The 27,094-nt window shown below is 44.4% G+C and overlaps 4 protein-coding genes across 4 annotated transcripts; 2 read left to right on the top strand and 2 right to left on the bottom strand.

Moving 5' to 3' along the window:
• The first annotated feature begins 3,276 nt into the window (after nt 1-3,276).
• Nucleotides 3,277-4,132, top strand: BT62DRAFT_928894 (uncharacterized protein). Its single transcript, XM_043185593.1, has 3 exons — nt 3,277-3,297; nt 3,340-3,751; nt 3,804-4,132. The coding sequence occupies exons 2-3, from the start codon at nt 3,411-3,413 to the stop codon at nt 4,093-4,095; spliced, it is 633 nt and encodes a 210-aa protein (XP_043043585.1). The 5' UTR covers nt 3,277-3,297; nt 3,340-3,410; the 3' UTR covers nt 4,096-4,132.
• Nucleotides 3,991-5,694, bottom strand: BT62DRAFT_622987 (uncharacterized protein). Its single transcript, XM_043181646.1, has 3 exons — nt 5,622-5,694; nt 5,511-5,572; nt 3,991-5,454 (listed from the first exon to the last, which is right to left on the bottom strand). The coding sequence occupies exons 2-3, from the start codon at nt 5,527-5,529 to the stop codon at nt 4,166-4,168; spliced, it is 1,308 nt and encodes a 435-aa protein (XP_043043584.1). The 5' UTR covers nt 5,530-5,572; nt 5,622-5,694; the 3' UTR covers nt 3,991-4,165.
• BT62DRAFT_1002424 (uncharacterized protein) lies at nt 5,663-6,347 on the bottom strand (the record flags this gene model as incomplete). The annotated part of the gene is made up of 6 exons (XM_043176850.1): nt 5,663-5,878; nt 5,933-5,953; nt 5,994-6,047; nt 6,112-6,134; nt 6,187-6,203; nt 6,271-6,347. 6 exons carry the CDS (start codon nt 6,345-6,347, stop codon nt 5,663-5,665), a joined length of 408 nt encoding a protein of 135 aa, XP_043043583.1.
• A 595-nt stretch (nt 6,348-6,942) lies between these two features.
• Nucleotides 6,943-8,736, top strand: BT62DRAFT_1050482 (uncharacterized protein; the record flags this gene model as incomplete). The annotated part of the gene is made up of 5 exons (XM_043178519.1): nt 6,943-7,030; nt 7,073-7,683; nt 7,723-8,007; nt 8,107-8,467; nt 8,555-8,736. The coding sequence occupies 5 exons, from the start codon at nt 6,943-6,945 to the stop codon at nt 8,734-8,736; spliced, it is 1,527 nt and encodes a 508-aa protein (XP_043043582.1).
• Nucleotides 8,737-27,094: the final 18,358 nt, after the last annotated feature.

Raw genomic sequence — 27,094 nt, 5'->3', positions numbered from 1 at the left:
TAAGATGGAAGGGTGAAAGCAAGTTATTGTGAAGATCAGATACATGCAGTACATCCTGGAACTCAACAGCCTCGCAGACCTCTCCATTCTTCTCTTTAGGCTCAAACACGACTGTCCCCATGCCTGCTGAATAGATGATTGAATTGTCTGCTAACTGAATTGGAACCACATGTGGTGTCCAGACATGAAACCAGTCTTGATGATGGCTCATGTGAGATGAAGCGCCTGTGTCCGTATTCCAGTTAGATGATGCTGGGGACAAGAGATTGATACTTGCTTGGCTGGCAGTCTCTTCTACAATGTTTGACTTCTCTGTCTTTGCCTCTCCCACCTTCTTGCCTGATTTTGCATTCTGACGTTCCTGGACACACTGTATAGCTCACTCCTTGGCTTTCTTTTTGCCAAAACACTCCTCCTCGGTATGTCCAGAGTTGGTGCACCAGCTGCAGGTGGTATCAGATGATGCCATATGAGTGGCTTGGACTCTGACAGTGCTCGCTTTGAATGATGTTGCTGAAGTGGTGTCATGAGAGCGGCACTGCATCTCTTCAGTGTGGAAGGCAGCAATGAGTTTGTCAAGACTGAGAGAATGGAGAAGAAGGACTGATGACACAAAATTGTCATAATCGGATGAGAGGGCACAGATGAGAGTCATGGATTGAAGCTCTTCATCGAGTTGATCAATGGTGAACCTTTCAGGGTGGAGTGCTTTGATGTCTTGTATAGCTTGTGAGACATGTCCAATGAGAGTAGAGAGAGACTCTCCATCATCCTTCTGAATGCTGAATAAGGCATCATAGGCATTGAAACGGGTGCCCGGTTTTTGCTGTTGGTGAATGTCTTTCAGTTTCGACCACATAGCTGTGGGCTTACCCATGAGGAGACTGATGTGAGCATGCTGTGATTTGTCAATGCAAAGCCAGAGGTATCCTGCTGCAGATGAACGAGCTTGAAGGTAAGCTTTCATCTCCCTTTTTTCAAGCTTTGTGGGTTTGCTGGGGTCAACTTGCTCTGGTGGCTCCTCGGTACCATCGAAGTGGCCAAATAGCCCCTTGATGCACATATAGGCCTTGAATGAAGGTGCAAAGTGGTTCCAGTTGCCAGCATGGAGGTTGGGAAAACCGTGTTTGGTGGTGTCAACGACGTCTGAGTCATTCATCGTGGTGTGAGAGAAAAAAGAGACCGTTGGGGTTAGAGAGTGTGTGGATGTGACTTCCGAATGGATAGTGATATCCTTTAGGAAAGTGAGCGAGACTTTGACGTCTAGTGAATAGTTCGCAAGAGGGAATGAAAAGTTTGCTTGGCTTAGTAAGGCACGGGGCCCATAACCTGTTGAGAGCAGGTTGCATAGCGCAGTGGGGAATGCCAGATCTGGAGTCAAAAGTCAAAAGCTAGTAGACGTTGACTTTCGATCTCCAGTATTGGTAGCTACGATTATGTAAGGTAAGAGCGACATGGAGGGTGTGCTACTTCAACACTTGCTTCTTTTTGTACTGAGGCAGGGCACTGCAGATGCTCTTCTTTATCGACCATATTTCGTTCCCTAGTGCAACGGATTCGCCTCCAAATCTCTGGATTGTAAAGGTAGTCGTAGCTGAGACATATCCTTTTGTATGTCCTCGTCACAATCATAGCATGGTGCAACACTGAATCGTGTTTTCAGATGTCGCAAATCCTGCGAGTATGTACTCATCCAACGACAGATGATAGCTACACTGTGCCAGTTATATGCTTGTAAGATCAATATGAACCCGTGCTTCTGCTCTCCAAGCTCGTCAATCCATAGCTGCAATGAGCACCGAATCCCATTTCGTAATGCAGAAGAGAGGAGCTGACGGATAAATTGACGAGATAAAGGTGTGTTTTGGGTTCCTTGTTGCGTTGCCTTCCTAACGTTGTCCAGACCCTCTTTTCTTCAAATTTGCTCTTCTTTGCATTTTTCTTGGACCTGCCGATGGTGATTCGATGTTCTCAGTATCTTGTATGCGTATAACCTAATACATTTTGTTGCAGGTTTCGTCTCTTGATACAGGGAAGGGTCTGATAGCCGAATATATGTGCACGACGCTCCCTTAGCTTCGACGTCCATGGCTCTGGTAGTGACATCGTCGGAAGTGATGAACGTGTTAAGGAGTGGAGACGTCTCGAGCTGCATCTGTGGAGAGAGATTGTACCTCTGGGATCCTGACAGTCTCTCCACTCTCGTCTATCCACATCTGTAACCACTCATTCTCGCTTGACTCGTTTATTACCATGCGCTTCTCTCTCGCCGTGCTCATTTCTCTCGCCACTCTCATAGTTCCCGGCCTCTCCAGCACCGCCAGCCGGAAGCAGAAACTGCTGTCCAAGCAAGGGCATACTACGGTTCTTGCGCTCCTTGGAAACCGTCGTGGACCTTGCCAGGAACGGGCAAGCACTGTCCATTAAATGTCCCAGAACATTGTTCTTGCTTCGACGACGTACGTTCTCTCTCCTTCTCTCCTTCCGATCCTGACCAGCTTTGAACGGCCCATCCGCGAAGTGCAAGGACCTTTGCTTTGCTCACGAGAAATGCAACTCTCGCCAAGGTATACATCTGAAGCTCATTCTCTTCAGCCGTTCATTGACAAAAGAGTTTTTTTTCTAGTCTATACCTTCGGGGAGGCTGCGGAAGAGTTTATCTGTGCCCTCTTCGAGGACATCGTCAACATTTCGACTTTAGAGGATGACTTTGAGGATGACTAGGTCGACGATTGGGTGGAACTTCTATGACCAGGCAACGTGAAGCTTGTGACTTCGGACATGCACAATTATTGGAGTCTTTTGTAGGACTTTTTCCATATGTACTCGATTATATATCTGTAACGACAAAAACGAGTTTTTACTTGGCTATTCTCACAAATGCCTTTTAGTCCTGACTGCAATATTGACGCAATGCCGTAAAACACTACCATCCACCTCTTCCCGTGAGCCACTATGACGAGAGTCTCTGCTATCAATTTCATCATTCTCAACGGCACTTTTATCAGACGACGATTAGTAGAATTGGTTCCCGCCTCTCTCTATTACTTGATGCATCTTCCTCCTTGGCACCCTCAAAGCATCCTTCAAAACATTCGTCACATTTTGATACCAGATATCATATCCTGAAACGATCCTACGGAACCGCATTTGATGAAGTACTGATACTTCTTCAATGTGCCAACATTGACTTACCTCCCAGTCGTAGTCCCATCTTCATTTGAAAGAGTGCCTGTAAAGCTAACATACGAAGATCAACGACTGCCAAGACATTCCCAAGGTCTTCGAACGCTATCTGTAAGGGATTTGAGTTATAATATGTATCAATGTTTACTTGTACCTTTAGCTACACCCATTGCGCCTCCATATTGATCGGACTATCTCTTAACAACTGACCACTATCATCTTGGATGGCTCAATGTTCAGCCTCGGAGAACTCTGTTGCTATGCGGCAATACTCTATTCGACCCGAATCTCGACATACTTTCGAGGTTCTCCAGCAGTTGCCCCACTACACGCCCTCGACTGAGTGTGCGTCGTTACCACCAGTGACTGCTACCATGCTCGCATCCACCTCTGGGGATGCGAATCCTTTGTCTACGGCTGCTGCGCCACTGCTCCTTGTGCACTCCAATATGCTGTATCGCCCATCAGGCGTCATCACGCTGCCTGAAGGTACTCCGGCATCGGACACCTGCACCCAGCGACGTTCTCGGACCCTCCTTCACCCCCACGCTCGATCGCCCCACCTGTGGCTAGATCGTGTCGTTCTTCTCATTCTTCTTCGATACACCATGCTCCAGACAACGTCTTAGAGCAAGAACTTGCTTGTCGATGGCAATTAAGATCTATGGGTGTCAACGACCAATCTCGTGGCTCGGCTCCCCCTGCTTATGCCCACGAAATGACTGTTTCCATGCATCTACCACTGGTATCTCCCTGCTGACCTGCGAGCAAACAGCTTCCAGTAGCACCGGCCAGTATACAAGTACCAAGCCTAGTGATTTTACCACGGAGAGTGATACCGACGATCTACGTGCCTTGGGTGAAGACGATTTCGAATCTGTGTATCACGGAATGAACAGTAGTAGATGATAATTCCTTCTTTGTTACAGTATCAAACATTAGTCAGTAGAGATAATATCCTACTTGCTGATGAGGAGTCCTAATCCCTCCAGGGTAAGTCTGCGTACCCCCAATCCAGCCATGCACCCACCCCCCGGTGTTCGCATATCGCTTCAAGCTCTCTCCGTGTCTCCGCATCCCAAGCAGCATCATCTCCCAAACAACGCGAATAAGGATAAAGATCCGGAGGATCGTATTCGTCCTTGACGGTAGTGAGCTCCGACACGCTAAGCTTCCTCAACTTTGGCCAATGCGTGTCAATAAGTCCCACTAACACAGCCGGAAGATCGTGGCACTCCAGTATCTCCAGTGTTTCGAGCGGAGAGCTAAGAAAGGGTGCCAGGAGTCCTTGGAGCTCCTTACCAGCATTAAAGCCAAATTCGATATCGAGAAGAGTGAGCGAGGTCAATGCAGGGAACGCCACTTTGCGAGGAATAATGAGGGATATCGTCCCAATGTTGAGACTCGTCAGGATAGAGGAAGATTGTTGGAGCAGCCCGACGATACACCGGTTCCATGGGCATGCATGATCCTCATGCGTGTCCGTGTCGGACATGCGCATCTGCCCAGTAAATCCGATCTTGATGTGTTTGAATTTGCGACCGGCAAACACTCGTCTGAACAACGTTCTGCGAGGACACCACTGCACGGGAAGATCGATGCTTTCAAGGCGAGGCATTCCCCGCAAGAAGTGCCGACTGTTGACGATGTACGGGTCGCCTGTCCCGTTCAGGTCGAGCGACAGGGTGCGTAGAGAAGGGAATTTGGTAGCCGCTAGACCTGCTGTGGCATCTTCCAAACAGAACCCACTCAAAGAAAGTGAGCGAAGTGGTTGAGGAAGGGATTGGAACACCGAATTAAGAGTATTGACCACTTCTGGAGACAAATGCACTACATCTGCGGGTGCCCGTTCAACGACCGATATGGCGGTGGGGTAACTGTCCTCTAGGTCTCTTGGCGTTGGACGGATGTCGAGGCGGAGAGACTGGAGAACCTCAAGTTTCGGCAGCGAAAGAAGGAGCAAGTCAAGCATGCTAAGGAGATCGTAACCGGGTACACAGAGGATTGGGTGAAGCACCAGGTCGAGGTGCACGACGTATTGGACGTCCCGGAAGCGAAGTACGTCGAGGAACGGTCTCACGTTACGTATATCATGATAACGGATGGTGCGGTAAAGGTGACGAAGGAAAATATCGCGGAAACGTTTGGAAACGGAGCAGAGGGTGACGATCCCAATTTTTGTGTTGTCGTAATGACGCTCCTCCCGTACTTCCGGTGAGAGTGCTTCCTCGAGGAGTTCATTAGGAAGAGCTAGTATGTATGCATTCACTGTACAAGAATCGTCAGCAAAGTAAGCCAATGTAGCGACAACATCAGACACCGACCTGGCTGAGGAGCAGTCATGTTTGATGAAGGTGACTATCTGAACTGACAACAGAATCCAGTTCTTATAAGCATCGTCATAACAAATACGGAACACAAAGGGAACGAGTTACATTGTATTGAGCGGAACACTGTACTGCCCCCTCCCAGGTGCTCAATTACTCGACCGTAGCAACTCATGTTCCAAAGTTGATACTTGGATGTTGTGCGAAGCGGAACCAGCACTAAGCCACGTCTCCAATAACATCTTATATAAGGCGTAGCCTGGGAAGTATCGTCGTGGACGGCGACATGCGCTTGAGATGGCCGCAACGCCACTGAACGAGGAATGTTTTGCCGGTTGCCGCACCTTTGTTCCCATTAAAGAGGCCTACAAACATCTCAGACTGTCGTCCAAAAACAAGACCTTTGTAATCGCACCTACCTGCTGCCGCATATACTTGTTCTACATTTCAATTCAAGGTAGACCTTGTAGTCAGCCCAACGTCGCTAGCCTGAGTTGCGGAATCGTTGTGTATTTCACCTCGAAGACTCGTAGTCTAGATTAATGAACCCTGTTCGGTGCTGAAGACAAAAAAAGAGGGAAGCCTGTGCCTCGATAACGAGCCGATTTGGTGTTCTTCGGCCTAAATATCGAGGTCAGGATTGGGAGAACGTAATAAAGCAGGGGGAACGCACCTAGTTCTGTTCTCCCTCTGCATGATCCATGGTACGGGAAGCCCATGCTAGCCAGAAAAAGAGGAGGATGGCGAACAGAAGCACGTCTCCGTGTCGATTTTACTAGTCCAACGACGATCCCGCTCCATGTCCAGCATCACCCGTCCAGTATCGCCCTTCATTCTGCGAGCGACTCGACACACACGTAGGCGGTTCTGTTGAGCCACAGTAAACAAAATCGCAGGAGAAAGTCTGTAAAATGTTTTCGCTCAGTAGGAGAAGGCGACAGAAAAGCTAAGATAGCATGCCTTTTCCTTCTTCAAAACTAGAATACTATCTTGCGCCCGTCAGAGGTATGGAGATAGGCAGGAAGAAAGTGTTACGAGTCGTTCCACGGCCCGATACTTTTACCTGACGTTTTTCCCTGTTTCCCCCGTCTCCCCGGTTTAGCCCGTATTTGTTATTCCCGCCATATATATATAAGCCAGTACACGTATTGTAGCTAGGGGTTTTCGCAATCGACCAAGCCTATAAGCCTGTCAGCAACTGCGCGAGCCTTTCGTGAGAGAAGTGACTTTTGCCATCCTCTCATATTTTTGACAGCTCCATTGGCTTAATCTTTGCTTTTATCTTTTACTCTCTCATCTGCACTTTTCTCTCTAAACTCTCTATATCTCTCTTCATCAATATCTGGACCCCCTATGGCTTGATCACCTGAGGACATTCTGACTTTGACACCAATATCTAATTTTTCTCTTTACTTCTTGGTTCCTTAGGATGTTGCATTACCCTTTGTGCAGCCATCGCAACACCACTGTTGTGCCAGCTACACCAGGGATGGACAGTCCTTTATCTCAGTTATCAGGTGAGTTGTCACCAACAGACTTTGATACTAAAAATGTGGCAGATTCTAGCACTACGAGTACTCAGGGTGCTACCCCTGTTCTGGCTGTGAGCCATGTTCCAGCATCTGGTGCTACAGTGCTGAGAAACCTTCCTCTTGCCCATGCACAAGCAGAGGAAGAGGATTCAAATCACTCAGAGAAATCAGAGGATGTTGGTTTCAAGGAAAATCTGATCACAGAAGTTTCAGATAATGATTCATCCTGTAGTGATGTAGATAATGGAAATGATTATGAATCATCTACATCCTCTATCTTCGAGAAAGCATCTCATATTACAGATGCAGAAGAATCCAATAGAACGGCAAGACCTGCAAGGCTTCGCCATACTCAGAGTCTTGATGACCTGGGGAAACATGAAGTTCATTTTGGAGGACTACACAAAGGAAGAAAGCTCATGAAGGAACAGCTTTCTACCATTGATGCAGCTGAACAGAATTTGACAACTGCACAGCAGGAAATGCTTGCCAAACGTCAGAACAAGCTGATGGAAGACAAGGGCCGAGAGCAACCTACTGCATCTCAGACTCCAATGGCTACATCTGGACCCAGCTCTTACATTGCTAAAGAAAAATTTGTTGACCACAATCAGGAGATTGATAACACTGAATTAGATGTTGAGGCACAATGTGAGGCTCTCAAAACATAGAATCAGACTCAAGACATCAATCAAAAAGTCTCTGAAGGTGATGTGTCCCATTCAGAGGCTCATCCAGAGGTTGAAGATGGTTTTATGACTGTCAGAAAGTCTTCTAAGCATAACAAACAAAAAGGACCTCAGGGATTAAAACCAAAGACAAAGGTTCACAAAACAGACTGCTATGATGCTCTTGAAGTAGAAGAAACATCAGATGAAGATTCTGAGTCAGATTTGGAGGCAGAGCCTCAACCGAAAAAGGCACCCTCTAAGACAAGTGCAAAATCTTCAAAACGAAAGACTGTCAGATCATTGACTGATCATAGGATGAGGAACATCATATAAGAACACTCAAAGGCACTTTCAAATAGCTGACATAGGTCTACTCACCCTGTGGATCAGCTACCACCTGATAGCTTCTTGGCTGATGTGTTAGATGTTGGCAAATCAAAGAAGAAGCGGAAGGTCTCACCTGAGCGCAAGAAGAAACTCAATAAGAAAAAGCTTGAGAAACAGAAGCATAAGCACCATGCTAGTTCCTCCAGCTCTGAATCATCAGAGTCTACTCCCAGTAATAAGTCTGACTCAGATTCAGACTCTAATTATTCAGAATCTTCTCCATCAGATGATAGTTCCTCAAGCACTGGTTTGAGCTCATCGAGCTCAAGTAGCAGTGATGCAAGCAATGAGTTGGATGCATCAGATAGCTTTGAGCCATCCAATTATAGACATCAACACCATCATCATTATACTAGAAGGCATGGTTCCCATTGGCATAAGCATAGAAGTTGAAAACATCACTGCAAAAGATTGATTTAACCAATACCTCCTACACCATATGATGGTACAGCTGATGGTGAAAAATTCCATTGCTTCACAATGGAATTGACTCAATTCTGCAAAGAAGGTCAGGTTCCAAAGGATGAATGGGTATTTCTGGCATCACATTACCTGAAAGGAAAGGCACTATCTTTCTTCATTCAGAAGGTTTTGAAAAACCATGCAGAATGGACATTGATAGACTTCTTGTGAGGAATCTTTAATTCATGCTTCTTTTTAAATTACTGAAGTCAGCAACAGAATAAAATAAAGAAGTGCTACCAGAATGATCACACTGTTTCAGAATACATTTACAAGCTGAAAATCTTGTATGGCCTTATTGGCATAACTAGCAAGTGTGAGCATATTATCAAGCTTTGGAATGGATTCTGTAGGGAGATGCAGCATGAACTCCATTGAGCAAAGCTCAATAAGGAGGTTCATAGCTGGCACCATATTGTCAAAGAGGCTGAACTCATTGAAATGGCTGACCTTGAATTTACACCTCGAAGTACCAAGGAAAAGAAGCCATCACAGGAAGATTCTGGAAATAGCAATAACCACAGAAATAGTGGGCATACATCTAAGAAATATAAGTCTAGTAACAGTCATTCAAAAGGATATTCTCATGAAAAGAATGGATCCCACAAGGGAGGATCTAACTTGTATAGTCAGTCATCAAGCTACAATCAACTCTTGTCATCTTCCAGAGGTAATAAGCCATTGAACAGAGGGTGCAATAGTGGAAGCAAGTCTACCACAAATTCTAGCTCTGGAAATAAACTATCAGAAAGCAAGAAGGCAGAACCTGTCACTGCAAATAAGTGCTTTAGATGTGAAGAAGTGGGACATATAGCTAGAAATTGTCCTCACAATAACACAGTGAAGTCAAGTAACAAAACAGGGCCACCAGGCTTCTCAGCACATGGTATACATTACGACTTGACAGATGACCACCAGCTTCAAAATTTGGCAGAGACAACTGAAACAGTTGATCACATTTCAATCAGAATGATGTTCATGTCTGCCAAACAAGACAGTCAGTCTCAGAATGACAATCTATTTGATGAAGACATTCCAAACCTTGAACCTGTTTCAGAAACTGATGATTCTGAAAGCCCAGACTATGAAACTGATGGGAAGTGGACTTTATGAGTGCTTACTGAGCTCTACATATCACCTATTGAATATGAAAATGATATCACATCTTCAGATTCTAGCTCTGATAATTCTGTCGAACCAGAATTAGATGATCTAGAGATATTTATCCATGATTTCAGAAGTATTGAATGTAATGAAGCCTTACTGATGCCTGGGATTGAGAACTTTGCTCATCTATGGTCTGAAGAAGATGCCTGTGCAAGAGATCATAATAATGAACCTATATATTGCTGGGCTGATAATGCTAAGGATGTCTATAGGTATTCTGAGACAGACTATACCAACTTCATACTGCAGCAGGAGGTGGATTCAAAGTGGCAACCTAATACAATTGGTGATCTACATTAATATGTTGCTGAAATGTGCTTGAACCATGATGCACCTTACCCTGGTGATGAGTTATGCTGGGGTGCAGTAAGCTCCTATCATTTTGGAGTATTCTGCCTGAATCAGGAGACTTTCACCATTGCAGATACTGAGTCAGAACATGGAGAACTCACCATATCTGCTTCACTGTTACAAAATCCAAAGTTTTGTATTAGCACATAGTATGCAAAACAGCATGCTAGGTTGTTGGCATTACTATATAACTCTACAGAGTGGTACCACAATTCATCTGAAATTAGAGATGCAATAGTGCAAGGTATGCATTTTATTCTGAGTCATGGCATTAGTATATATCCAGATCTGAAGGAATTAGGCTATGAAAGCCCAATCTCACTGTATGATAGATTCCAGGTTTCTTGTAAGACATCAGACAGAAACCAGATTATGATTACTGATCAGGTGAACCTTGCTGTCCTTCATATTGATGCTATATGGCTTGAAAACCCATATTTTGATGCAATCAGATAGCTTGCAAAGAACCTGAATGTATTTGTAGCAAGGCAATATGAGTCCTTACTACTAGATGAGCTTTGCTTTGAGAAGCTTAAGCAGAAAGAAGCTATTAAAGTTTGTTCAGAGCAGTGGTGCATGCAATGAATGGGAAATGTACTTGCTGAAGCTTTTGAAACTAAGCTACATGAGAACCAACCTTATCTAGGGGATCCCCAGGAACCCCATGGACACCTTTGGTTCACACTATGGGACTCTAAAGCAGACCATCAGTTTAAATGGATTGACCATGATCACGGTCTAGGAGGAGAAGTTCCTTATAAATGGGTACTGGATTCACAGTTCAGTTTCAGAGAATTCTGGAGATGACAATTAGCCATGTTTGACAATGTACTGATATTCCAAGATATAAATTACTCTCAGATGGGCCACTCACTTGCCACCACAGTTCAAAAGTCCTTAACAAGGCATGTACCATTTATTTCAGATCAGCAAGACCTGGAAGATGAAGTTCAGTATATTGTGTACCCAAATCCAAAGTGACCGACACAGAAATACATCATTGATGATGTATACTGAGAGTTTAAGACCTCAGTAACAAACAAGAACTTGATGAGTCTGAACTTTGATCTTCCAAACTGGTATAGAAAGAAGCTAAATCAAGCCTATAAAGATCTTCTTCAGCATCTTCGAGATTCTGTTGAGTATGAATTCTTACCTTGTCTATTTTCACAGTCAGTAGAGATGAATGAATTTGAGCAGGAACTTGACATGACAGTTGCTAGAGCTGATAGTTACTTGCATCTAATGCATGGAAACTTACAGTGGGAAGAACAAAATGGCTACACTCATATTATGAGCATAGCAAGCATTCAGATTGAACCTAAGACATACCCAGCTATTCAGCAACATGCAGCAGTGGTCAAGGATATTGGCCAAATAGTATCTTGTCCTTTGGTTATCATTGTTGAGGTTAATGATAAACTATGTCAAACATTGATCGACACTGGCTCACTGGGGGACTTTATGTCCACTCAGCTTGCAGACCAGCTGAAAGTGTTCAAAACATACCTGCCAACTCCAATTCTCTTGCATCTTGCAGTACAAGGTTTATGTTCTAAGATTCTATGTGGAACTAAGGTTCAGTTTAAATATCAAGGTATTAAAGTGGAACATTACTTTGATATAGCAAACCTCTCAGGGTATGATTTAGTACTAGACCCACCATGGTTGTACCAGCACAATGTATGTGTTAGCTTTAATCCTTTTTCCATTGAAATAGGAAGCAGCATGGCATTGCCTATGGAAGGTGATAATGTGAGCCAACTTTGGTCTTAGGCAATGATGGTGAGTGACAATGTACTTGACCAAGTTCATGCAGAGCTTAGAGAGTATGCAGCTCCCATCTGTAAGACAGCCTTGGAGACTCCATTGCCACCACTCAGAGTGATCAACCACACTATCCCATTAATCAATAAGCAAAAGATCTACCCATAGAGGCCTTTGTGATGCCCAGAAGCCTTTCACTCACAGTGGGATCAGAAACAACAGAATTACCTAGCTTCAGGTAGATGGAAACTCACTACTACTGGGAATTCTGTATCAATGTTACTGATTCTGAAAGTAGAAAAATTGAAGCACTTACTTTAGACAGTCATTGACTTGCATGCATGTAATGCTAACACTTGCAAGGTCTCTGCACCTCTTCCAAATATTGAAGGCATCTTGCATTGTATTGCCAAATATAAGTATCAGAGTATAATTGATGGAAAAGATGCTTACAAGCAAATCTATATAGTGCCCAAACATATGGATAGAACAACTGTTACTACTCCTGATGGAAATATGGTCAGTCTGATTTTACAACAGGGTGATTGTAACACACCTGCTATATATCAGACACTGATGAATCATATTTTCTCCCCATATCTAGGTGTATTTATGGAAGTTTACCTTGATGATATCATCATATATTTGAACTCTCTTGAAGACTATGTAAAGCATGTAAAATGCATTCTTGATATGTTGAAATGAGAACAGTTATATCTGAGTAGTTCAAAGTTGAATTTCTTACTGAAAGAAATGAAAGTTCTAGGACAGATTATTGATAATGATATTCATATGGACCCCAATAAGGTGGACTCTGTAACTAATTGGAAGACTCCTACATCAAAGGGTCTTCTATCAGGGTTTTTGGGAAGTGTAGGATATCTAGCTGATGACTTACTCTGTATCTGTGGTCCTATGGGTATTCTCCACTCTCTCACAGGTTCTACAGTCCCATTCTGTTGGTCCTATACAGAGCAGTGGGCCTTTGATGAGATCAAAGAGATTGTTGAGCATCACTAAAACCATAGCTGAGTACCAATAGATTACTCACCTAACCATAAACTGGTCTGGATAGTTACTGATGCCAGCTCAGCAAGTATAGCTGGATATATAGCATAAAGAAGTGAGTGGCAGACTAGTAAAATTGCAGCATTCTACTCTGCTAAGTTGAGTTCAGCACAGCAGAACTATGCTGTGCATGAATTAGAGATGCTGGCTGGCCTGGAAATGATATTGAGACATCGGGATATATTGCAGGGGGTATACTTCACATGGATAATGAACCACAAAGGGTTAATTCATCTGATGAACCAGAAGGATCTAACTGGATGACAAGCATGTTGGTTAAAAAAGATAAGTGCATTTAACTTCAACATAGTATATGCACTAGGTGAGACTAATATCCTCTCGGATGCCCTCTCCCAAATCTACACCAATGATAGTCCTAGAATGGTACATGCTCATTCTGAGTACACTGTTCATGATGATAATGTGGATATGAATCATTTGAATACACATAAAATTACCATACCTTTGTTAACTGTCCTTGAGGCTTATGCTGCTCATACTACTCATTTCTGTGCACTACCAAGACACTCCAATGCAGATACAGGCCATCCTGAGACTTCATCTGAGTTTGCAAAGCAGATAAAGGATCATGTATGCTTCATCGGCCCTAGAACCACACAGGAGGGCAGGAGTATCAAAGAATTGACTTCACCATTGCCAAGTATAAGCCCTAATAGGACTAAACAAGCTATGGAACCTAAAATATCATTAGAAAGCAGTATAAAAGGTGTGAAACAGCACTAAAAGCTTACTATTAAGATCTCTCCAAAATCAAGATCTAGCTCCAAGGATATGAGCTATAAGTCAGTCAGACAACCTGCAGGTGCTTCACAAGACATATCTACAGAGGATAAGGTCAAGGACTCACCTCACAGAAGCTGGAATGACCATAGATCTCGACAGCAAGAAGGTATTGATGCTCAAAGTGCCAGCAAAGCAATATCATATGATTTGGCCAAATTTGGTTCAGATTATGACAGCATGACATTGCTTAATGCTATTCCATCACAAAATGGCCTCAACTTTGAGCAATCAATTAGAAACCACTATTCCAATGACACTCTATTCAAAAGAATAGTCAAACATCCTGAACACTTTAAGAATTTTGAGTGGGATATGGATTCTGGCCTACTATACCTCAAAAAAGATGATAACCAACTCTTATGCATACCTCGTGTACTTATAAATGGCCAAACAGCTCAAGAAATTATAATTTCAGAGGCTCATTCAATTCTAGCTCATCTTGGAGCAAGTAAGACCTTAGATTATCTTTGCCAGAATGTCTGGTGGAAAGACATGGTTTCAGATGTGAAGTCTTACTGTGAATCATGTCATACATGCAAAATGAGCAAGCCTAACAATCAGAAGCCTTATAGCTTGTTGCACCCACTGAAGGTACCTTCATACTCTTGGGAGGCAATTGGTGTAGACTTTATTAGACTATTACCAGACTCAAAGAATCAAAATAGTACTTTTGACTTAATAACAGTCATAATTGACTTGTTTACCTCTATGGTACATTTAGTTCCATGCCATATGATGTATTCCACTCATCAAGTGTTACAATTTCTCCTATTTTTTCCATTTTCTTTCCATTTTCTCCGAGGTGACCCCTATCTTTGCTTAGTCAGGGTGCTTAAGCCAGTGCTTATGACTGTGGGAATGCTTAGCTCAGCAGCCCAGTCTGGTCATTCCCCTATCGCATTGCTGTGTGCTGTGAAGGGAGAGACAATGCTCTTTTTGTCCTACCATGCACTGCAATGATAACAAGCATAACAGCAAGACAACAGCTTTTGTGGAGGATCTGGCAACAGCAGGGGTAACAGCTCTACAGCAGACAATATCTTTTGTGAACATTTATTTATAGCCAGATAACAGAATGGTATTTAAGTAGACAGCTTTCACTGTAGTAGCTCAGCATTAAGCTAAAGTTTATTCTTCACCATCTTATCTCGAGCTACTTGCAAACACTTTGACAACACAACACTGGTCACACATTAAGTGGACTCTGACAGTATAACCCGAAGTGCAAGGTTCTGTCAGTTTATCACATGTCACTGGTCACATGAAATTTGGGCTTAACAATTAGCTTAACGCTTATCATTCCCTTCCTCAAGCCCAATTGTGCTGAGGAACCGAATGCCCCCTGCTCTTAATCCCTCCGACCCAAACTTTACCCATGAGTTCTTCGAACTCCTAGCTTCTATTATAAGAATCTTGATTGGTCTTCTAGTGATCATACAGCTGTGTTATGGACATCAATCGATCACAGCTTGAGCAATCAGGCACTATCACGAATTCCAATGCATCTGCATCATCCTCCACAATGTCACACCCGACCTCCCCCTCCATGACATCCCTGCCTCTACCCGACCCTCAACATCCTGACAGCCCTACCAGCCAGAAGGACCCAACCCCGAAGATGTCTCTGGGAGACCATCTGAGGAATGTATTAGGGAAGAAGAGGAGCAGCATCACCAGCACATGTACCCTCCACGACCCTTGCCAGCAGTCATCCGAGACCCTGGAAATCCCTGGGCTACAGGGTTCTGATGACTCCGACCTGACACTCCCATCCCGTCCCCCCAGCACAGCATCCCAGCAACCAGAACTGCAACTCCCACCTCTAGCACCGGCATTGGGTGCTGTGCTAGAGACTCCCTGGATGCCTCACGGGTGGCTCAAGGAGCCAGTCCTAGGGGTCGAGGATCCCATCATACAATGTCAGTACGAGACAGAAGCACTGACAACAGAGCAGGGGTCGGTAATGACCCCTACTGGAATGACGATGACAGTGAGCACCACTGGTGGTGAACCACTGCCGTCGAGGCTGACTGGTTGGAGCGCCGTGCAGCTAGCGGTAATCCTAGCCGAACAACAAGCATACGAACGATACCAGTGGGAACATGAGCAACCGAGGCCCCCAATGCGGTCCACCTCTGAGTGAACCAAATTCGACCTACCCGTAACCTTTCTGAGTACCTCGCCGGGCAGGTATATATCGACAACGAAATCTATAGGGAGAACGACCTCTTCAGGAGGTATCTCCAAGCACGAGAGGAAGAGCAGCAGAGGAGAAGAGCTGGCAGTAGTAGGACCAGCACCCTCGTCAACACCAGCACCCTGGACACCCCCTTCTGAGAGCCCAGCACCCCCCCCACCGAGCCTGACCCATGGGCAGAGCCCATCAACAAAGTCATCTGGACAGACAACATCCCAAGGGAGGAAATACTCAGCGACAGCCACCCGCTATCATATGGGACCGATACCATCGCAGAGACTGACAGTATCCCCGACCGGGGAAATGGTGTACCAGCCGAGTGGAGAACGATTGGAGGGGACGATGAGCATATCGACCCAACCAGGGATCTCAAAAGGATCCTTGACGGGCCAATTGCTGCCCTCTTCCTTTGACCCCACTTCTATCGAAACTTCCATCGATATAGCAGAGCAATGGCAGAGGCAGCAGCAAGGAGAGAGGCCAAGCAGCAGCAGCAGCAGCCCGAGCAAGAGTCTTCTCCTCGCCTCAGGCCAGACGACACCAGACCTAGCACCCAGCCCCAGCACGGCCATACCAGAGGCCTACAACCTGCTCAACAGTTCCCTCCTTGAGGGGGAAATACTGAGCAGGGATGGCGATGCAGATGATGAGGCAGAGGTGGAGGACCCCAACAAGACAAACGGGGACCCTCTCTCTGAGTGGGGGAAGAATTTCGAACCAATGCCAGAAGAGGTATTGAGGCAAGGGGCATGCGAGGTATGCGAGCAGGAGTTCATTCAGTTGTACCAAGAGCAGGTAGCTGAATTGTGAAAAGACGACCTTTGGTTAAGGTCGTCTCTAGGACGAAGGTATACTCTCACCGACCATGTCAAGTGAAAGGAGATTTTACAATATGTGGCCACTGAACGGGCCATTTTTAATTTTAATCAAAGATTTTTGCATTATCAGATGGGACTGCTACCGCCATACAAGCCGAAGTATGGCAAATGAACAGCTCTAAAGCCATGGATGCCGAGCATCATGCCACCCAAAACAGCAAACACGGCATCATCAATCCGAATGGCATCATCTTGATATTCATATGCCATCTCTGCCGTTCTCAGCACGGCATCTCAGCTTGCCAGGAGCTGGCCCCAAGCTGCCTGGCATCATCTAGAATGATGGAGGCTGCCTCCCATCCCATGACCATTTGCCGGGCAGCCGCCACCAGACGAGGCGGAAGGCAGCAGTGGCAAGGTGCCCAAAGCACCTGCCCCCACCAGAGATGACCCCAAGGCACTCGCCCAGAGGTGGACAATTAAGAATGGCTGAATCGTGCGAAAGGAAGCACACAAACCAGAGAGCCCCATTGCCGATGATGGGTCCCTTCATTCATTCCCAGGGCCCCCAAGCGGGTGGGTGCAGCCACCCGATGGTGGAATCCCAAATCCGATGATGGCACTCACCACTGATGCCCAAATCCTTCAAGTAAAACCAATTCTCTGTGCTGAGCCCCATCTTTTCAAGGGGGCATCAGATGATATCGATCGTTTCCTGATCGACTGTGACCAATACTTCCAAGTTTTTGCTGTGTACTTCCTTGCCGACATGTACAAAGTAACCTTTGCCATCACTCATATGGCAGACAAGGCCAAGATATGGTGGGTCCTGATCACCCCATCATTCTGGTCCACCACATGGGACCATCATCGATATCCCACATGGCCGGTCTTCAAACAAATGATCAGGGACAAATTTACCGATCCAGCCATTCAGGAAGTTCACAAGCAGAAGATGAAGGAGTACAAGATGGCCAGCAAAGCAGCCACTGACTACTTCGATGAACTAGAATGACTCGGTAGGCTTGTCGGAGTACAAGACGATATTGCTGACACCGGATGGATGGTGGAATACATGAAGATGGGACTACCATCCAACTATCTCATTACAATTTTGGACCTGAGACGTGACATCCTGGTAGGCTATGACGAGTGGAAGGCCTGAATCATTGGGATGTACAAAGAACGGCAACAGCAAAAGGCAGAGGTGACTACTTTGGCCTACAGCTATAGAAGTCAGGGACAGAGCCTAAGGCCCTCCACCTCCAGCATGACCACATCCGCCAAGCCCAGCAGCTCAACCTCAACTTCTTACAGAATGAAGCAAACCGGTACAGGCATGACATATACCAGAACAGGTCAGCCGATGGATGTGGATTGTCTCAAGAAGGGAGGGAAGTGTTTCAACTGTGGCCAAAAAGGCCACATGGCATGAAACTGCCTACAGAAGAAGAACAAGTGCACCTGAGAAGATATTCAGGTGCAGATTGCTGAATTGATGAAGGAAGAAGAGGACCTCGGGCAAGGCGATAAGCCCAAGGAGGTAAAAGGCAAGACTGAGCAGTGAGCAATTCCGCTGACTCAGTCGAAGACTTGAGTAATAGGTCACAGACTGCTGGACAGACTGACAATTCTCTCTCTGTAGTTATACCCCCTATACCTAAATTATGCGTGCATTTGAATATACCCAGCCTCACTACTCCAAAAACAGAATCACCTCAGGAAACCATCTCGACTACCCATTTACCCATAGAAACCTAAAAAAGGAAAAAAGGACCCAAAGGTGCATCGTCATCAACTGTTCACCTTACTAACCCCATAGGTCAAACTCAATCACCAAAGGGCTAAACAGGGGCAGAGAGCCCCACTGATTGGCTAAGTCCATTTGACACTGAATGGACTTGGCAAGCCACCAAAGATGCCAAGGACAAAGCAGCAGCAAAGGCTGTACTCAAGAATTGGGTACACAAAAGCTGAGCTGAAGAAGTGATTGACGAGATGATCGAAGGAATGCGAAAAACCCAACGAAGTAGGGCTCTTGAATGGCTTGATGAACTACATGGACTAAGAAAATTCATCTGATGAACCAAAGCAATGGGACAGGATCTATTAACCGAGGCCCGAATCGAGACACTTACCTCTCAAAAAATGCACAAAGTCATCACATTAATAGACAGTGGATGTACTGGGAGTTCCATAAATCGTGCTTTCGTCGACAAGCACAAGCTCCCCACTCATGCCACAGCAGCATCAATTCCAGTCTACAATGGGGATGGAACAAAGAACTAAGCTGGCTCGATTACTGAATATATCGAACTCTGACTTACAATCGGGGATCATTCCGAATGAATCGACCTGGCAGTAACTGACCTAGGAGCCAAAGAGATATTCCTAGGTCATGATTGGTTGATTCGACACAACCCGCTGATTAATTAGAAAACTGGCTGCATCATTTTCATGAGGTGCCGATGCCAGAAAACTCCATTCCTCTTGCCAGATAAAGATCCCGAGGACCAATGGGATCAGGAAATGGAGGATGGGGAAACCATCCTCGCTGTGGACCTGAAAAAGGCCATTAGCATTTGTGCTATACACCATGCAAATGACCTAGCAGCAAAAGCCAATGCGACAAAGGAGGAAAAGACATTCGAAGAGATGGTACCCAAATGGGCACAAAACTTTTGGAATTTATTCAAAAAAGACAGTTTCGATGAACTACCCAAACCCAAACCCTGGGACCATGCCATCAAACTAATCCCCAATGCCAATGCCAATCTGGATTGTAAAACATATCCACTCGGCAACAATGAACAACAGGAGCTGGACAAATTTCTCAAAGAAAATTTATCCAGCAGGAGAATCCAACCATCAAAGTCACCAATGGCATCTCCCTTCTTTTTCGTCAAGAAGAAGGATGGCAAACTCTGACCAGTACAAGACTATCGGAAGCTCAACAAAATGACAATCAAGAATCATTATCCACTCCCCTTAATCTCAGAGTTAATGGATAAACTCCGAGGCGCCAAATACTACACCAAGCTAGACATGCAGTGGGGGTACAACAACATGTGCATCAAAGAAGGGAATGAATGGAAGGCTGCTTTTCGGACAAACCGTGGTTTATTCGAACCAACAGTAATGTTCTTCGGGCTCACCAATTCACCAGCAACGTTCCAATGGATGATGAACAACATCTTCAGGGACCTTATTGCCACTGGGAAGGTCATGATTTACTTGGACGATATTCTCATCATGTCAAAAACCAAAGAGAAACACCGACAACTAGTGTGACAGGTACTAGCTTTAATGAGGAAGCATAAACTCTTTCTCAAGGCTGAAAAATGTGAATTCGAGGTATTGGAAACCGAGTACCTTGGAGTCATTATCAGTGAGAGAAGTATTCGGATGGACCCCATTAAAACAGCCAGGGTAACCGAATGGCTGGAGCCGACAAAGAAGAAGGAGTTACAATCATTCCTTGGATTCACCAACTTCTACTGACGGTTTATTCAGGACTATAGCAAAATAGTCTGACCAATGACACAATTAACCAGAAATTCCCCATGGACTTGGGGAATTTCCCAATGGGCAGCATTTGATGACCTGAAAAGGCAATTGGCCACAGATATTATCCTGGCCATCCCAACTCAGGATGGAAGGTTCAAAGTGGAAGCCGACTCCAGTGAGGGTGCTATTGGAGCTGTACTATCGCAAGAGCAAGAAGACAAATGGTGGCCAGTCGCATTCATGTCGAAAGCACTCACAGTTATGGAACGTAACTATGAAATCTACGATAAGGAGCTTCTCGCCATAATGCTTGCCCTTGCTAAATGGTGGCACTACCTCATCAGAGCAACCCAAATCTTTGAAATCTGGACTGACCATTAAAATCTGCGATACTTCTGACACCCACAGAAACTCAATCGCAGACAAGCCAGATGGGTCACAGAACTATCACAATACGATTACACATTGCACCATAAGCCAGGAACAGCAAACAAGAAGGCCGACCTACTCAGCTGAAGGGCTGACCATGACCAAGGGGGGAACAACAATAAAGAAGTCATCCTACTTCGACCAGAGCACTTCCATGCCATGATCATGCCAACAGAAGAAATGATGCATGAACACATCAAAAGCGCCACTAGGGATCCACATAAGTGGGATCAAAGAATCGCCCCATCACTCAATCACAAGTGAGGGCTGAAACAAGAAGGGGGAATGATCCGATATGATGGACGAATCTATATTCCCAGGGATCAGAAACTTCATGGTGACATCATCGCCACATGTCATGATCATGCAACTGCCAGACATCCCGGCATCACAAAGACCAAAGAACTGGTCTTACAGGACTATTGGTGGCCCAAGATGGACTATGATATCACTCGATATGTCAAAGCTTGCGAAGCTTGTCAACAAGGCAAGACTTCAACACAACCCAAGGCAGCCCCACTCCACCCGAATGAGGTCCCTTCATCACCATGGACCCACATCTTGGTGGATATGATAACCGGTCTTCCTGAAAGTGATGGCTATGATACCATCATTGTGATAGTCGATTGCTTCTTGAAGGTGATCATTCCGATCACCTGTTTGACAGAATTAACATCTGAAGGATGGGCAAAAATACTATGCGACGAAGTATATGCGAAATATGGCATGCCACAAGTGGTCATTTCAGATAGGGGACCACAATTCGTCTCAAAGTTTTTAGACGACTTATATCGGCTCCTCAACATCAAGAGGAATGCCTTCACAGCGTATCACCCACAGACCGATAGCCAAACGGAACGCGCCAACCAAGAAGTCAAAAAGTACCTAAGACTTTTCATCAACTACTGCTAGGACGATTGGATGGAGTGGCTCGCATTAGCGGCGTTCCAACACAACAACAGAGTCCATTCAGCGACAGGGAAGACACCATTCTTTGTCAATTATGGAAGGAACCCACCAGTTGCACAAATGGAATGGATCCACACAACAATGCCAGCTTCATCAGATTTTGCAACCACAATAGCAAAAATCCATGATGAAACAAAGACAGCCCTTGAGAAGGCCACAATGGCAATAAAGAGACAATACAACAAACACTGTCGACTGGCACACCAATACACTACAAACGATAAAGTTTGGCTAGACACAACGAACCTCCATCTTCCATGTCCAAAACAAAAGTTAGGCAACAAATGAACAGGACTGTTCAAGGTCATAACCAAAGTCGGCAACTCTGCATACAAGTTGCAGATACCTGCAACCTGGAAAGTTCATAACATCTTCAACGAAACTCTATTGATGCCATATATTGCACTGGCCTTTCCAAATCAGGAACAACCGCCTCCTCCACCTGCAGAACTCATTGATGATGAAGAACACTACAAAATCGACGAGGTGCTAAATCACAAACTGCAAAAGATCAAAGCATGAGGAGGAGGCATGAAAACAACTGTTGACTACTTAGTCAGCTGGAAAGGTTACGGACTGAAATCAAATCAATGGGTCAATGAAAAATACATGGATGCTGAAGAAGCAATTCATGACTATGAACAACGAATCAATAGGGTCGACAACAGGGGGGTCATGTTCAATATTATCCCCAAGGAAATACTACGACCTACCATCAGCAGAGGACATATTTGAGAGGATGATGAAGATGACCCTGAGATGGGTCCAGCAGATCGGCCACCTCCCACCATGGCAGGGGGTCTTTCACCCTTAACTTAACCATCAGGATGATGGTCTTAAGGAGGGGGTAATGTTACGATTTTTCCTATTTTTTCCATTTTCTTTCCTTTTTCTCGGAGGTGACCCCTATCTTTGCTTAGTCAGGGCATTTAAGCCAGTGCTTATGACTGTGGGAATGCTTAGCTCAGCAGCCCAGTCTGGTCATTCCCCTATCACATTGCTGTGTGCTGTGAAGAGAGAGACAATGCTCTTTTTGTCCTACCATGCACTGCAACGATAACAAGCACAACAGCAAGACAACAGCTTTTGTGGAGGACCTGGCAACAGCAGGGGTAACAGCTCTACAGCAGACAATATCTTTTGTGAATATTTATTTATAGCCAGATAACAGAATGGTATTTAAGTAGACAGCTTTCACTGTAGTAGCTCAGCATTAAGCTAAAGTTTATTCTTCACCATCTTATCTCGAGCTACTTGCAAACGCTTTGACAACACAACACTGGTCACACATTAAGTGGACTCTGACAGTATAACCCGAAGTGCGAGGTTCTGTCAGTTTATCATGTGTCACTGGTCATGTGAAATTTGGGCTTAACATTAAGTAGCTGAACTAATGTTTGAACATGTTTATAAACTCTATGGAATGCCACAATAGATAATAAGTGATTGAAACTCTCTTTTTATAAGCATCTTCTGGAAACAGCTTCATGAGCTAATAGGAACTCAGCTCAATATGTCCAGTGCATACTATCCTCAGAGTGATGGTTCTATAGAATGTGCTAATCACACTATCACTCAGATGCTATGACAGTGCATTGATACCACACAGAAGGACTGGGTATCTAAGTTACCAGCCATTGAGTTTGCTATCAATTGCACTTAATCAGAAACCATTGGATATGCTCCATTTATGCTTAATACAGAATGCATGCCATGGTCTATGATCTGGAATTCTAATATGAAAAATAAATATTTCTTAGTTAGAACCTTTGCATGACTTTGCTGGTTAGCAATTATGTCTGCTTATAATGCAATCCTAGAGGCTTGGGTGAAGCAAACTAAGCTTGCCAATTGGAAATGATGGATTGAACCCTTCCATGAAGGAGACTTAGTTTATGTCTTGACATAAAACTTGAAGTTCATGAAGGGCCTAGCTAGAAAATTAATCTCAAAGTATATTGGCCTATACAGGATCACAAAAGAATTTGAAAATCACTCATTTTGGGTGGAGCTCCTCTCAAGCTTCATTCAGCAGGGAGTTCATCCAGTCTTCCACTCTTCATTGCTTCGAGTTCATGTTCCAAACAATGATCATTGATTCTCTGAGTGCCTTGATACTCAGATATACGAGACTCCAGAAGCTGAACCACAATGGAAGATAGACTGCATTGTATCACATCATAGTGCAAAAGAGCAAGCTATATTTGAGATTAAATGGATAACAGGAGATATCACTTGGCTGTCTTATGATCAAATTTTGGGTCTCAGGTGCCTGTCAGACTATCTAGAATTGCTAGGATGTACATCCATTGGTCAGCTTCTGATGGGTCATAGAATACCTCCAGAGAATCTGGAACAGAATGAGATATCTGTAGGGTTTATATCATTTGAATTAAGCTCTAGCATGAGGGTATATAAATAAAAGCCTCACACAAATTCTCCAACTTCATTCTCTCTGCTTGCCACCCTTGACTCTATCTCATTTTCTCTTGATATGCCCACCGATCGATCTCACAAAAAGCATAAGGGCCATGTGCATAGCCATCCCCTTCTCCTGTCTAAAGCCCCTTCCAAATCTCTGGCCCAGTTCATTCATTGCAAGGGTGTTGAGAGGTTCAGTATCCAGGAGGCTCCTGGCTCCAATTTGCTTGAAGGCCTCATTGCCAATGTCTCTGCTATCCTGATGCTCCAGTGCATTAAGCATAACAATCACCTTCGACACATCCACAGAGCTGGAGGCATTCAAGCTTGTCACCAGATTTGTCATGAGCCCATTGGATACTCCATCATCACAGCTTCATACAATGCAGGCGATGCTGAGGACAAGTTTGCTGAGTGGGACAACTCCTTGGATGAATACCATCTCACTCACCTTGACAATCCCACCCCCACTGCTTGCAATCTCAAGGTTGACATGCCTATCCTCTTCAACCCCAGAACCATTCAAATCCCTGGATATGTCATCATTCCAGAATACAAGTATAACAATAATTGGTACCTCAGTCATACTCTCTTTCTCAGACAGGAAAGAGCCAAGGAGAGGGATATCCAGAGATGAAAAGACAAACAGGCAGAAATCCTCTGAGAGGATTGTGACAAGTTGCTGGATTTCCTCTCAGAATCAGACTTGGGCTCTAACCATCCATTGGAGTTTATCCAGGGTGCATCTAACATTGTTAATAGAGAAGATGATGCAGAGGGTGATGTTGACATTGAGGTGAACAGCAAGGAAAGAGATGCTGCTATGCAGAACAGAGAAAATTAATCTTGTGATATTTACTTTATTTTATCAATAATTTTCTTTGCTTACCTTATGTTTTGTTGAAAAAAAAAAGGGAATATATACCATGCTATCATATTGTCCAACTTCATTGGCCAGGAGGGCATATGTTATGAGTCATTCCATAGCCCAATACTTTTATCTGATGTTTTTCTCTGTTTCCCCCATCTCCCTGGTTTAGCCCATATTTGTTATTTCTGCCATATATATATATATAAGCCAGTACATGTATTGTAGCTAGGGGTTTTCACAATCGACCAAGCCTATAAGCCTGTCAGCAACTGCATGAGCCTTTTGTGAGAGAAGTGACTTTTGCCACTCTCTCAGAAAGACAAACAAGAGAGATATCGACTCATTGCAGATGTTGAGATCTACAGCAAAGAGAAATGTGATGTGACTCTGTCATCCTTTCTCTCAACTACCACTACCAGCAAATACATGAGCCTGCTACTGGCAACAATGCCTTCTGCCTCATCATTACTGCTATCAGTGATATTGTTTGCTGACTTCTCTCTGATGAAGAGTGGCCAATAACAGGAAGACCAGTCAGCGAATCACACTATCATCTCTGCTTGTTGACACATCTGACACAAAATGCACCTCAAACTGATAGGCTTGCAGACTTCAAACAAGTGAGTTTGAAAAGATATTCTCATTCTGAAAAGAAATTGAATGAGACTTGTAGATACAACTGGATGTCACTACATATGCATATAGAGTATGGACATAACTGATGACTCTCTATTAGTGCCAGTGAGCCAGCTCAGGGTTGTAGTGGCAACAATAGGGTATGAGTTGTGGAGCAGTGGAGAGAGTCCAGGGGGCATGATCCACTATAGAAGCTGAGGATATGAGAGTCCTGTCATTGCTGTCATTGACTCTGATAGGCCACTCAATGACATATCTACAAATGTGTAATTGGGTTGTTCATTATGAACAGCATTGCAATGATGAGTCTTGTCAGCCTTCTTGCTTTGTATTATAGTGACAATCCAGGTATCAAATTTCACAGGGTCAGTAGATGGAGCCTGATGTGAGGGCTATTTGTGCTTATGTAGCTGCTCTGGGCACTAGTATATGTTATCCACCCTCTCCCAGAGAAAGAGAGAGACAATCCAGTCATCAAATATAGTGGGGTCAGTGGAAGGCATGTTGCGAAGAGCCTTATAGGGAGCCTTGAGTGTTTGTGGCATAGCAGCATAGTTCGCCTGCTGAGAATGAGTTGATCTTTACTTTATTTAACATCTTGCCAATGTGCTCACCAGACTTCTCTCAATGTAGCCAAGGTCTAAATCTTCCATGGGCTTCACTGCAACACCAGTTGTCCTAGACATAGATTCAATTGCTCCTGCCATCCCTATAGTGTTGATCTGCAAGCCAGTGAGGTGTGGCTATCAGTGTCACCAGTGAAATCACATTCACTAGGGAGTAAATTCTCTCAGAGAGGAGAATCTCATCATCTTGAGTCTAAAGTGAGTTCATGTCCATATTGGAGCTATAAAAGAGTTCAACCTTGTGTGGCCATAGCTGATGACAAATTGGGAACTCTGAATGCTTCTCTCTTTGTTTTGTTTTCAAATGCCTGGGAAGCAACAGTATCTCCTCTTGCATATAACATCTGGTATGTGGTATGTAGGCTGAGAGTACCATTTCTGTAGGTCTCATTTTAATCAGAATTTTTTTTACCTGCTACAAATTGAGTGGTGACTTGCTTGACTGTAGTTCACATCAAAGTTGTAGTGTCAAGGTATACAGATGTGTTCTTTGTCATTTCCCACTCACTTACTGGATTTCAAGGCAAGGTGTTTCATCTGGTCTTGTATCACAATGAAGTTAGGAGACCACTTTCTACTTTGAGATATCAAGTGATGGCAACTCTTTGCATCTTTCCTTCATTTTATCAATAACATTTCTGTATCTCATCAGATGCCCAAATTATCCCAGGATGAGTGATGCCAGCCCATAGTAATGCACCTAGACTGGACATGTTAGTGTGTCTGGGACTATTTATCATATGTTGAAAACTCTTCTCCATATGCAAACTTATACATGCATGATCTTAGTGCAAAGAACATTCTGCTAGTTCTTATTGAGGCTCTCAAAGAGATGCCTTCACCACTCAAGTGCATGTTTCTTTCATTGGCATGGCTACTAGCTCATGAAACTTGTAGA

Source organism: Guyanagaster necrorhizus (assembly GCF_019112545.1).
Source record: "Guyanagaster necrorhizus MCA 3950 unplaced genomic scaffold BT62scaffold_5, whole genome shotgun sequence".
NCBI lineage: Eukaryota > Fungi > Basidiomycota > Agaricomycetes > Agaricales > Physalacriaceae > Guyanagaster > Guyanagaster necrorhizus.
The sequence above is the reverse complement of the archived record's forward strand: the minus strand, read 5'-3'. Positions and strand labels throughout refer to the sequence as shown.